At 36.8% G+C, this 13,191-nt stretch overlaps 1 protein-coding gene and 1 pseudogene across 1 annotated transcript in view; one reads left to right on the forward strand and one right to left on the reverse strand.

The window, feature by feature from the left end:
- The window catches only part of MCF2 (MCF.2 cell line derived transforming sequence), an 83,794-nt gene that overhangs the window by 26,742 nt on the left and 43,861 nt on the right, over window positions 1–13,191 (forward strand). Inside the window, exons 7-12 of the mRNA XM_090265355.1 lie at window positions 1,182–1,315; window positions 1,613–1,727; window positions 5,661–5,780; window positions 7,445–7,636; window positions 8,605–8,796; window positions 10,178–10,349. Of these exons, the coding sequence (XP_090121481.1) occupies window positions 1,182–1,315; window positions 1,613–1,727; window positions 5,661–5,780; window positions 7,445–7,636; window positions 8,605–8,796; window positions 10,178–10,349 (925 nt within the window). The remainder of the gene's footprint in view (window positions 1–1,181; window positions 1,316–1,612; window positions 1,728–5,660; window positions 5,781–7,444; window positions 7,637–8,604; window positions 8,797–10,177; window positions 10,350–13,191) is intronic.
- On the reverse strand, window positions 3,134–3,776 carry LOC149990609 (proteasome maturation protein-like; annotated as a pseudogene).

Raw genomic sequence — 13,191 nt, forward strand, 5'->3', positions numbered from 1 at the left:
GGCTCTCCTACCCAATTGTCTGGAGTGTTGGGTTGTGAAGGATTCTGAGTCATGAGTCAGACAATCACCAACTACTTTAAATATACTTTTCCCAAAAAGTTTATGAATGATCTGAACAAGTACTAGGTTTTTCTGTAGAAGTCATGTCCTTCATATGATAATAGGCTTGCTGGGTCACTGACAGATACAAGCTCTATGTAGAGGTGACATTTTTAAATTAAGAGGAGGAGAGAAAGTGAAATTTTGAATCATAATGTAAGAGCAAAACTCTGTTCAAGGAAAGAAAGCTCAGTCTCTCACAAACTGTTTGATTAGGTAATTTGCTTACTCTAAATTTCAGTTTTTTTATATGTACAATATATAATGATGATGATACATACACACCTTGTAGGGTTGTTGTGAGGCTGAAATGAAGTAAAGTATGTGATACATGTACAGCAGTGTTTGGCACATAGTTGCCACAAACTCTTAAATGTTCACATTCTCATTCATGTTGGTGGTGGTGTCATAGATACTGTTCCTAAAAAAATACATAGACACTCAAATTTTTAGATCTCCTGAAGGAAGTCATAGATCAGTCTTTTATGCCTCAAGAATCTGCCACATAAGGTTAAGACCTTCTGAATCAAAGCATATGCTTCATGTAATTAACCCAAATGTGCACATAATACTTATGGCAGGCAGTGATGAGTAACAATTAAGGATTAGTTGGAAAGCCATCTAACTATATCTGAATATACATTATATATTGTTTGTAACTGTACGCTTTCTAGTATCGGTAACTGTATGCTTTCTGGTCTTCATTATGCTATCACTGCTTTATTTAAGTGCATTAAAATATTAGCAGAATATAATAGAGTAATTTAGAATTTTCTACCAGTAAGAGAAGGAGGCTACAAATGGTGCATGGGATAATTCTGCCTGGAAAGATCTTGTAGAAATAGTGATTGCAACATCCATCTCAACAAGCAGAGGCTTCTAGGAGATTCTCACAGCTTTTGAATTCTGTGGTGCTGAGGTATTTCTTGAATTTTTTTTTTTTTTTTAGTTATGAAAGCAAAGGCCATTCTAGAACTATTGCTTCTATTCTGCATGTTATAGGTATATGCTTCCTTCTCTTCAGGTCATTCAGATTAGGTTACTAGCAGGTATTTGATATATGCTGTCATACCTTTGTACAGAATGATATTACAGCTGTAACCAAAGAAGGACAAATTCTGCTAAGAAATCTGGAAGTGCCTGTCACTGAAGGAGCTATCAGTTCAAGTTTTGGACATCATCAGCAAATAAGTGGTGACTGGCAAACTGTTAATAAGTGAGTACTTAGCTTTGGGTTTCGAGTTTCTTATTTCATACTTTTGAAAGAGAATTACACATTTTTGGCTGTAATCTATTCAGTGTTAAAGTATTCCTGGATCTTATTCCTGAGTTGCCTCACAGAAGTTAGTTTGCTTGTAGTAGAGGTTTTGTATACGCTGACGGTCTCTACCTGGACCAAATGTCATGGACTGTGACTTTGCCTATAATTCTTAATGCCCCAACCAGGTTTATCTACATAATGATAAAACAAGCCATTGTTTTTTAAGGAATTCTATGACTTTCCTTTGTTAAGATTGCTGACTCAAGTACATGATATGGAAATTGCTTTTGATGGATTTTGGGAAAAACACCAACTAAAAATGGAGCAGTACCTACAACTATGGAAGTTCGAGCAGGATTTTCAAGAGGTCAGTTAAACATTTCTTTATATATTTATTTTCATTGTGTCAGAGGTTCTTATTCCTTGATCACTACATTTACAGTCATAGAGAGATGGGGAGAAAAAGGAGGCAGCTGTGAGTGAACCTTGACTTTGAATGGAGAAAATGACTACTAAGTGCCAAGACCTCTTACTTTTGTGGCTTGCTCATTTCCTTCACAAGAGCACCTAATTATTTGCTAACAAATCTAAAAGGGACAAAGTTGCAATATACCCTGACATTTATTATTCTATTTTATTTTATTTTTTATTGATTTTAGAGAGAGAGGAAGGGGAGAGATGGGGGTGGAAGAAGAGAGGGAGGGAGAGAGAGAGAGAAAGAGAGATTGAGATTTGTTGTTCCACTTATTTATGCAGTTATTGGTTGCTTCTTGTATGTGCCCTGATTGGGGATTGAACCTGCAACCTTGATGTATCAAGATGATGCTCTAACCAGATCAACTACCCAGCCAAGGCTATTCAAATTTATTTTAATATAAAATGCTTTCAGACTATGGGATAGCTTTCCAAGGAAATAATATCAATTTCCTTCTTGACTTTTAAAAATACCATATTCCTCTGCTGACTGTATTTAATATGATCTAACAAAACTTTTTTTTTTCTAATTCAGCAATTTATACTTATGAAAAGCCCAATGGGTGAAATTAAATCATGTTTAGTTATACATTATTTGAAGGGTTAAAAGTATATTCTCATTGGATCCTTCTGGAAAAGCCATCATATATAGTCAAGAGACACAGAATTGGGTTATTTTTTTTAAGTTGACATCTGCTGGTTTCTTTATTTAATTTTTTACTTTAAAGACAAGACTAAAAAAAAAATCTCTGAACTTATACTTTTCAACCTGAAAGAATCAAAGAATAGCTATACTTCTAAAGTAGCTTCAATAAAGCAAATATTATTCTTATGTGTACTAATGGATAATACTGAAACAAGGTAAAATACAAATATCTGATTTTGTACTGAATTTGAAGTGTTAACCATTAAAGTTAATTATAGATGTTACTCTAAAAAGGGCTACTTTGAAAACTGCAGACTCAGATACTGATGTTATTCAAAATTCAATTTATGGAACACCTAGAAAATAGGTTGAATTAGAACCTGTTGTCAGTTTTATAATATTCATTAGCAAGTTTTTTTAAAGGCATAGAAATCTATTGTTTCTATATAAATTGGGAGTTTTAAAATCATCTCTAGTGCTTTCAACTGTCATATGACCGTGAACAAAAGACCCAGATAATTTCAAATGATAAGATGCTATTTAGGCAACAGTTCTCATGCATCAGTACTTTTAATATTGTGTACATTGAATTATAATAAGTAATGACTACAAATAAGATGTAGCCCCTCCATTTCTATGAAAAACACACTGTATTACAATAAACCAAGTTTAGACTCCACCATCAAGTCTGGTTCTCTCATTAGTTTACTTTATGATGGCTTATTAAGGATATCTTCAGCCCTGGCTGGTGTAGCTCAGTGGACTGAGTGCCAGCCTATGAACCAAAGGGTCCGTCGTTCGATTCCCAGTCAGGGCACATCCCTGGGTTGCGGGCCAGGTCCCCAGTTGGGGGTGTGCGAGAGGCAACCACGCATTGATGTTTCTCTTCCTCTTTCTCCCTCCCTTTCCCTCTCTCTAAAAATGAATAAATAAAATCTGAAAATTAAAGAATATCTTCAAATCAAATAGTCTCATCATTACCCCTCAAAAATCCAGTGGAAGGTTTGACCTTGAAGAAATGAAAGGCACTGAAACTGTTGCACTGCCTTGAATTCCATTTGCAATTTTAGTGGAGCAAGCAGACCCTGAATGTTTCTGAATGTGGAAAAATTCATTTTATCTTGGTTGAGCTGGAAAGTTTTTTGGATAATTCAAGAGGATGACTGGGCAAAAGTTCATTTTTCAAACAAGAAAAACCTTTTAAAAGAACATCATGTCTTTCAAAAGGTCCACTTGCCGAAAGTTCAGTACCCAGAATACTGTCCTTTAGTTGAGGTCAAGACCTCTGGCATTCATTTTCAGCTCGTTCTGCACACAATCTCTCAGCCCTGTTACTATCTTAGATTTAGTTTCTTTTCTTCGCAGTTATGTCCAAGCTCCTCACAGTCTCTTTCACATATGTTACCAAAGAACCCAAGGAAAATTCACTTCTTTTCCCTCTTCCATGTGGCCAATGTACTTATTTGGTATTTCATTTGTTCTAGCAGGATTAGATTTGGGAGGGGCACTGCATTCTCGACACAGGGCTCAGTTACTACTAGTCCTTTCCCTCCTATGATTCAAACAGATTTTGAAATGCCATGCCCTCCTGCAATTGCCCTTAAAATAAGAATAGGACACATTGCTCTTGGTCCTTCCAAATACTTGTGTGTCTCCCTTCTCCCCAAGTGAACACATATAAAAATAATACTTTTTCTGAATATATCTACTATGCCTCTATTTATATATTACTTTGCATCTGTACTAAATTGTTGTCCTGCAGTTATATTCTGTTCTTGAAGTCATTGTTGCCTCTAATCAGTATTATTGTTTGTCTTGGATTGTATACTCGCTGACATGATCTGTATCTCATAGTGACATGCAGGTAGACTATATATTTAGAAAGTTAACTTAAAAAACTTGTTTGGCAATGCACTTATATGTGGAATCTAATGAGCAAAGTAAACTAACAAAAATAGAAACAGACTTATAGATATAGTGAACAGACTGACAGTTGTCACAGGGGAGGGTGTTTGGGGGCTGGGTGAAAAAGGTGAAGGGATCAAGCCAAAAAAAACCCCAAAAACCTCAGACAGGCAATAGTACATAATACAGTCTCTTTGAAATAAAATATTCTTCATTTTGAGTTTGTTTGACATATTCTCATGATTAGATTAATCTGTATATGGCCACCTAGAATGCCACATATGTGAAGTGTCCTGAGGCTATCATGTCTGGAGGTAAATGAAGTCCATTTGTCTCTCATTGTTGAGGTGAATTTTGATCACCCAGTCAGGGTGTTATTGAACTTCTCCACTCTATAGTTACCTTTTTACCCCTTGTAACTAGTAGGAAATATGTGGGGAGAAAATTTAAGACCATGAAAATGTCTTGCTCCTAATCAAAAGATCACCATAGGTTTAGTATCAGTTTGTGATTCTTGCTTCAACCAGTCTTTACTATAATAGTTGTGAAATGCTGATTTTTCATTTCTAGTGTCCTTTCCACTTCTTTACTTTCTAGCATAAAGAGATGGTCCATCCCTGGCTGATGAGGCTCAGTCCTATAGACCAAAGGGCTGCTAGTCCCATTCCTAGTCAGGGCATGTGCCTCGGCTGTGGGCCAGGTCCCCTGTTGTGGTCATGAGAGAGGCAACCAATTGATCTTTCTCTTCATCTCTTTCTCCCCCCTTCCCCTCTCTCTAAAAATAAATAAATAAAATCTTTAAAATAAAAAAGAGATGGTCCAAGGTCATCTTATTCCTACTCTGTCTCAGCCCCGGCGCCAGCCATTTCCCTGAGAAGCTCTGGATTCTTTTCCTAGGAAATGATACTAAAAACCAAGGTCTGGGTGCTAGGTATGTTTGTTGCTACTGAAGGGTCTTTGTTTCTAGCACTGTTCACCATAGAGCTAGGGGCTATACATATAGGTATATACACATAGGCATACTCCCACACATGTCCACACATACATGATCTCATTGTACATAGTGATATTTTACAAATAGTACACATTGATATGTAGGATGTTAAAGTTAAACAGGTTTTAACAGTTACTGTGACAAAATAAAGTATTTTACATATGTGCACTTTTTTCATATTGGTGTTCTGATTTAATAGCATTTCCTACAAAACTGGATTATTAAGGGAAATGCTTAATAATTTATATGCTTTTAGGACTAATTTTTATTCCTATTTTTAGCTTGTGCATGAAGTTGAACTTCTATTAAGCAAACAAGCAGAGTTGGCAGATGTCACAGGGAATATAGCTCAAATAAAACAAAAATTAAAACAGTTGGAAAACTTAGATGAAAAATCTAAGGTAAGATTACATTGCAGATATTCATATTTATGGAATGTGATAGTTACATTTTATTCCTTTTCATTAGTCTAAACCCTTATTATGATTAATCTCTGAGCAACAATCTAAATAATTGATTCAATAATATTGGTCTGCTTTCTGTTCCATTCAATGTGGGCCATGAGGTGACACTGCATATGTCATGTCAGAGGCCTCTGAGTTTATGGTGTGAACTGTTGTAGGCATACCCATGGAAACAAGATCAGAAATCATTTTTGAAGAGCCTAGGAAAATGTCTGTCAAGAATGCAATGTTGTTACAAGAACATAATTCCTTAAACATCCATCATTTGATCTATGCATTTAAGGCAAACATACACTCATACAGATAGATCTACTTAGTTTTGCTAGCTGTGTGGCCTTGGGTAAATTGATTACATTTTCTAAACCTCAATGTCCTCATCTATAAATTGGAGATGAAAGGACCTACTTTGTGGAGTGATTGTAATGATTCATTTAGGAACTGTAGATAAAACACTCAGCACAGTACCTGTGATATAAGAATATATAGTAAGTACTCAAAACAGCCAGCTTCCAGTCTTAAAGCTTGGACTCATGGCTTTACTACTTAACAAACTCTCACTTTGCTTTCCTGTCTTGTGTGTGAGGGCAAGTCCATGGTTTTTTTAAGGTGCTTTCTCAGCCACCGAGTAGATTTATGGGTGAACCAGAACCACCAAAAGACAAAAATTGAGAGGAAGTAGTTGTGGTGGCCAGTTCTGGAATTGTTCTTGTAGATCTTTGGGACTGTGGGGCAATTTACAAATCTCTGGTATAGTAGAAAGAGAAGGCACATTGCCTTGGAAACTAGGGGACTTTGAATTTTTTGCCTTTTTCTTTTGTTTTAAGTAATTTTTAGTTTCAATTGTGGTGAAAGACACACAAAATAAAATTTAATACCATAACCACTTTAAATTGTACCATTAAGTAGTAGTAAGTGTATTCAGATTGTTGTGCAACAGATTTCCAGAACTTTTTCATCTTGTAAAACTGAAACTATTTGCATTAAACAATGACTTCCTATTTTGACCCTAGTTTTTCTACTAGCTGGATAGGCTCGTCCCTTCTTCATTTGGGGCTGCAGGTTTCTTTTATTTTGCCTCGACAAATATTTCCTGGGCTCCTACTCTATTTCAATCACTATACTGGGGGTAGATCAGCAGTTGAGGTAGAGGCAAGGAAGGTAAGATCCCTTTTGACATGGAAACCTGGTGACATGTTCACTTCAGGTCTGTGAAGGAGTCAGGTAGATGACGACTCTTAATGGGATTTCCAAGGCTGAGATGTGTGAAATCAATTAGCTTTCTTTGGCTGGTGTGTACCTCATTCGATATATGTGATTCTGTTCTAAATCTGCTTTGCAGAAGCAGCAAACCTCATCCCCATTCTGGGAGGCTGTATAATTTTCTTTCTGTTACCAGAAATGCATGAGGTTCTGATGACATCAACCGTTATAGCTAATTACTGTAACTGTAAGGTGTTTTGCAGCCTGCAGAAGTATGATATCAAATCATATTTTTGGCAAAATATCTTTATGCTCAACCAATGTGCATCTTAATTACTTTCTTTTTCCCGTCTTCTAACAGAGATCATGCAGTTACTGTTTTACTTCTTTCTTAAAATCAGGATCTGTTAGCAAAGGCCCAGTTTGTGATTTTACATGGACACAAACTTGCAGCAAATCACCATTACGCACTTGATTTGATCTGCCAGAGGTGCAACAAGCTACGTTACCTCTCTGATATTTTGGTTAACGAAATCAAAGCCAAACGGATACAGCTCAGCAGGACCTTCAAAATGCATAAACTCCTACAGCAGGTAGTGTCGTGGGACATGATGCATTTCTGAAAAAGAAGCTGAATATTTGTTTTGAGTCCTTTTCAGAGGTTCTAGGGTCAGGGTCTGGTATAACTTTGGAATTAAATTTGCAAGGTGTTTGAGCTTGACTATACTTATTCAATCCATATAACCTCTGCAGAATTCATAGCAGGTCTAGTATTGTAAGAATTTTGGCCTCTGTTGTGAATATTGAGATTGTGGTTGTGGTGGCTTCTTTCTATTTTGGGTACATTTATGAAGCCTATACTCCGGTGATAGTTTGCAGTCAGAGCACTTTTGAAAGCCCTAGGGGCAGTTTGCTAAATCCTGAAAGTCCTTCTACATTTCATAGTTAAAGCAATAAAATATCAAACAGTGACTGGAAAATACTCCTCCATGGCTTGTGGGTCTGACCCCATTCATGAGTAAGCAGTGAAGAGATGATCTTATCTTGGCAGTGGAATGTAAAATAGAAGTATCACTTACAAGCATCATATCTGAACATGAACATTTTAATCTGCACATCTCCTTCTCTGGCAAGGAAACTTTTATCCTTGTTCTGGGCAATCATACACTTTTATGTTACACTTTATATTTTTCTATGAGTTTCATATTTCAGTTATTGATTTTGGGAAAATAGCATGCAGATCCAGTGTTAGTATTGAGAGGATGGTCAGACTCCTGCTGCAGAATGATTTCCTTGTTATGAAACAAGTGCAGAGCTTCCCAATTTTGGCTGTGCATCAGAAATACCTTTAAAACTCTGTAAATATATAAATGCCTGGCTTATGACCCTGAGCCAATGCATCAGAATTTCTGGGGGCCCAACCCAGATGTCTTTATTTTTTAATAGCTCTGAAAGCGACTCTGACTGACAGAAGCCAGGACTGATAAACACTGTCTTAGGGGACAAACATATTTGTTTTTCACTCATGGTTGTGCGTGTATGTGTGTGATGTGCTCACCAGGCTCGTCAGTGCTGTGATGAAGGAGAATGTATTCTAGCTAATCAGGATGTAGATAAGTTTCAGTCTAAAGAAGATGCTCAGAAAACCCTCCAAGATATTCAACATTTTCTTGAAATGGCTCTGCCCTTTATAAATTGTGATCCTAAAACCCTACAGTATGAATTTGATGTAATTTTATCTCCTGAACTGAAGGTAAGAAGCTTCTTTTCAAGTAAACACATTAAAAAAAAAAAAAAAAAAACTATAATGACAGTAGTGTTGATAAGAGTTTTCTTACTTCACAGCTAACTTTGTATCAAATTGCAGTCATATAGTTCTCTTAAGAATTAGGGGTGTTATCAGTGCTACTGTTAAGCACCAAAAAGTACAAAGTCTTGCTATTTAATACAGACTTAATTTCCTTTTTGAGTTCTGACTCCATTTTTTCTAAACTATTTTAAAAATATATTTTATGTATTTATTTTTAGAGAGAGGGGAAGGGAGAGAGAAAGAGAGGGAGAGAAACATTTATGTGTGATAGATGCTGGGGACCTGGCTGGCAACCCAGGCCTGTGCCCCAACTGGGAATCGAACCGGCGACCTTTCAGTTTGCAGGCCAGTGCTCAATCCACTGAGCCATACCAGTCAGGGCTAAACTCTTTTCATATACTAGGAGCTCTCACATCCATTTTCTTGTGTGTTCTTGGAGAACGCTCCAAAGCTGTCAATAGAATACTGGGCCCATGTTAAGAGCACCCTATCCCAAACATATTTTCTTTGTGCTGCAATGACCACCAACAGATGCTCTGTGGATACAAATCTTACTTTTCTACTCAGTTTGGGAAGTTCTGGGTCTTCTTGGTATCAGGGGAGCAGGCAGAAGTTGCTTTTGGCAGGATGGAGACCTGTAGGTTTGTTTAATACCACCCATTGGAAATGTCATGAAGCACTGTCTTCATATTGTAAATAAGTGCATTTGTGATGCTATTTGCTGTTACAATATCTTAACTGATTCCAAGTTTGGAGCAGTATCTAAATCCATGCTTAGCTGCAGTTCTTAGGGGATGCCCCAGAAAATCAGAAGCCTGGCTGCGGCAATAACCCAGTCATTTTCTGGAAGCAACCAAGCTTAGCTAACTGCCTCAAATCATATAGGAGAGGCAGAAGTGGATATTCATTATCAGTGGTTCTGAGCAGCCTTTTACAACATGGGAAACTAAAGAATGTCCTCTAGACTAAAACATAACCAACTACTGTGACAATGCTGAACTTGGTGGCTTTCCCAAGCTAAACGGGCCTTCTTTACCAGCCAATATCCCTTCCAACGTATGAAGGGTAAAGCACTTTATGCGGTGAACTATTTCATGACTGCTTGATGAATTTCTTCTTTTATTTGTTTTCGTTGAGATTTTCTGGTTTTATAACCATGTGGAGATAATACATTGATCTATTTCCCATTACTTCCCTAAATTTCTTCTAGTTATATTTTGAACTCTACATTACTTTTTTGACGGTCTGAGTCTGATAAATCTAATGGGATTTGTAATGACCCCATTTCAGAAAATATTTCATAAAATTCTTATGCAACCTGTAGATTCAAATGCAGACTGTACAACTCAAGCTTGGAAACATTCGAACTATATTTGAGAGCCAACAAGCTGGTTTCAAGAAGCTGGAAGATAAGTGTGTGAGGCCAATGCAGTTTATGGTACCTGCTTCCAACAAAATGATCAGATCTAAAATACCATTTATTTCACCTAAGCCTGGTAAAGAATCTTACATTCACCTTTTTAATCTCTTCTTTTTCTGCTGATACTTACTTTGTTACTCTTGATGTAAATATCTAATTTGTTCTTCAATCCTGATAACTTGAAATTTTATTTAAGCATCTAGGTCAGGTTTAATTACATTGCACAAGGCAGGAGTTGTGGTTGACACTACTGTACGATAGTACCACAGTAGTGATATAATGTAGCACAGGATAATGCGGATCTGCACCAAATAGTCCAGCCTTGCAATGAGTGTGAACATTTTTACCAGCATCAGACTCATGCTTTTTTTAGCAGGTGGAGGAAGGCATAGGAAACTGGTACACACATGTGCCTACACACACTCATGCATATTTATTTACTACTTACCTCAATAAACTATAACTTGGTTCTTAGAAGCTTCTAGTAAGTGAATGGCTTAGATAATAGAATGGATTGACTTTTCCAAATAGATGCAAGTGAGTAGAATAATTTTGCTGGTAATTACCTATGACAGAGTCCATTTTCTGGTTTTAATCTTTGTTGACTAATTTTAATCATGTAATATACATTGTCCTTTCTACATTCTGTGGGATAAAACAATTATCCTCACTGTGATGTTGAACTACTCTGGAAATGAGGTGACTATTGCTCCAAGGTTTACCTTGAGCTGCCTCTGGCGCCTGTTGGTAGCGGGAGAGATTTGGCTTTGGGGCCTTAAGTAAGTTGAGTGAACATGGGACTGAATTCGGTCTGTCTCATCGGAGAGAATCAGAGACTTTATTAATGTGTGGGAACTATTTGGAAATTCAGAGAAAGGTTGAGCCAGGTATAATGAATATAGAAGTCCAGCTCAGCCCCAGCATGGATCAGATTAAAAAGGAGTGAGAAAAGCAGGGAACTAGGTTAAGATGATCCAAGTTATATAATTAGTTATTAAAAATAAAAATATACTCACAAATAAAACTATAAACAGTCCCACAAATGAAGAACGTTGACTAAAAAAAACAATAAGGGGCTAAAAACCAATAGCCATGAGAATAAAAATAGAACAGGTTGATATTCCTAAGATCTCAGATTTCTGCCTTCATTTACTGGCTGTGTGACCTTGACAGTTCACTTAACCTCTTTTAGCCTGTTCCCTTGTCTGTAAAATAGGAACATTAACACCTACTGACGTCAAAGGCCTCTTCGGAGAAGAATTGTAGAATATAAGAAGCGCTCAATAAACTACACTATCCTTTTGACTAAGTCTCCTTGCTTTATAGCCCTCCAAACTCTCAGCTTCTCGAGAGAGGTTTCAGCAGTGCCACACTGTGGATTGAGGAACAGGGTTCTGAAAAGACTGTCCGAATCCCACTCACCACCTTAGTCACCAAAAGTACATTCTGATTCCCAGTCAGGGCACATTACTAGGTTGCACGTCAGGTCCCCAGTTGGGGGCACGAGTGAGAGGCAACCACACAGTGATGTTTCTCTCCCTGTCTTTCTCCTTTCCCCTCTCTCTAAAAATAAAATAAAACAAACATATTAATTAATTAATTTTTTTAAAAAGAAGCACTCTGTTTTAAAAAAAAGTACATCCTGTTTTGTGTTGTTTCATTTTTTTCTTTCTGATATTCTTATATAATGGTGTTATGCTCTCTGTGGTGGGAATTGGATACTCTTTTTTTTTTTTTTTTTTTTTCCAAGCATGTAAACTTTTTTGGTGAAAGGTGCCTCATCGATATTACTTTTCATCAGTACATTTTTTTGAGTTTGTGTACGTGAAAAAACAGTTTAGTATCTAAAACCAGCAGCATTCATTCTTGCATTCTGCCTGTAATTAACTTCCTCTCTTTTTCGTAATAACCATTGATTATTCTCTCTGTATTAAACTCAGCCTTGGGAAATGATTATATAAAAAGTTGATTATGCTCTTTGATTGAATGACCACTCATAAAAAGAAAACAAGGAATACAGTTGGCAATGTTAAAATAAATCAAGCTTTCTTTCATTTTATAGACTCCTGTGTCATCCACAATAAAACTATTTGTTGTAAGTAGCTTAGATTTGCTGCAATTTAAGACTGCCTAATGTATTTATGAGGAAGAGGGCAGCTAATTGAATAAATGACATGCTTAGATAAATTATTTTATTCATTGTCCATCATGGTTCCTAAATTAAATCAAAGCATTACTTATGCTACAAATATCACTCATTTTACCTAATTGCTCTGTGAGTAATGCGGGTTATAACAGTCAGTTCCAAATAATTCTTCAAGAGTTTTAATTACTGAGCCAGATATATAAGTTTTGGTCAAACCAAAACGTAAGTGTTAATGTTTCATAAAATGCGTCAAATGAGTCTTTGTTTTTAGTTTTTATTAATTTGCATCAAATAGAATCCTATACATAGCATAGGGCTGACTGGCACCTAGCAGGATGTAATAAATATTTGTTGAATTAACATTTAATACAGAGGGAAGTTATGGAAGACCATCATCCATGAGGGGTAAAATGTGGTTTGAGCTATCAGATCTGTAACTGTATTCTAGATCTTTCTCCTGATCTTCAAACCTGCATTCATAATTTGCCTCCTCGGACCTCCTATAGACAACTCAGACTCAGCATACCCCAAACTGATTGCTTCTATCCTGCGTCCTGCAAACACTCTGCTCTTCCTGTGTTCCTCATCTCAGTGAACAGCACTGATTCCCAGGCCCTTGGCTCCCCTTGTCACTCATGCCCCACCTCTAATCAGTCAAAAAAAGTTCACTTCTTTCCATCTTTACTGCTATTTCTCACTGCCACTTACCTAACCCAAGCCAATATCATCTATTGCCTTGACAACTGCAGTAGTCTCAATGTTTCCCCATTTT

Source organism: Furipterus horrens, unplaced genomic scaffold (genome assembly GCF_987537825.1).
Source record: "Furipterus horrens unplaced genomic scaffold, mFurHor1.1.pri manual_scaffold_17, whole genome shotgun sequence".
NCBI classification, from domain to species: domain Eukaryota; kingdom Metazoa; phylum Chordata; class Mammalia; order Chiroptera; family Furipteridae; genus Furipterus; species Furipterus horrens.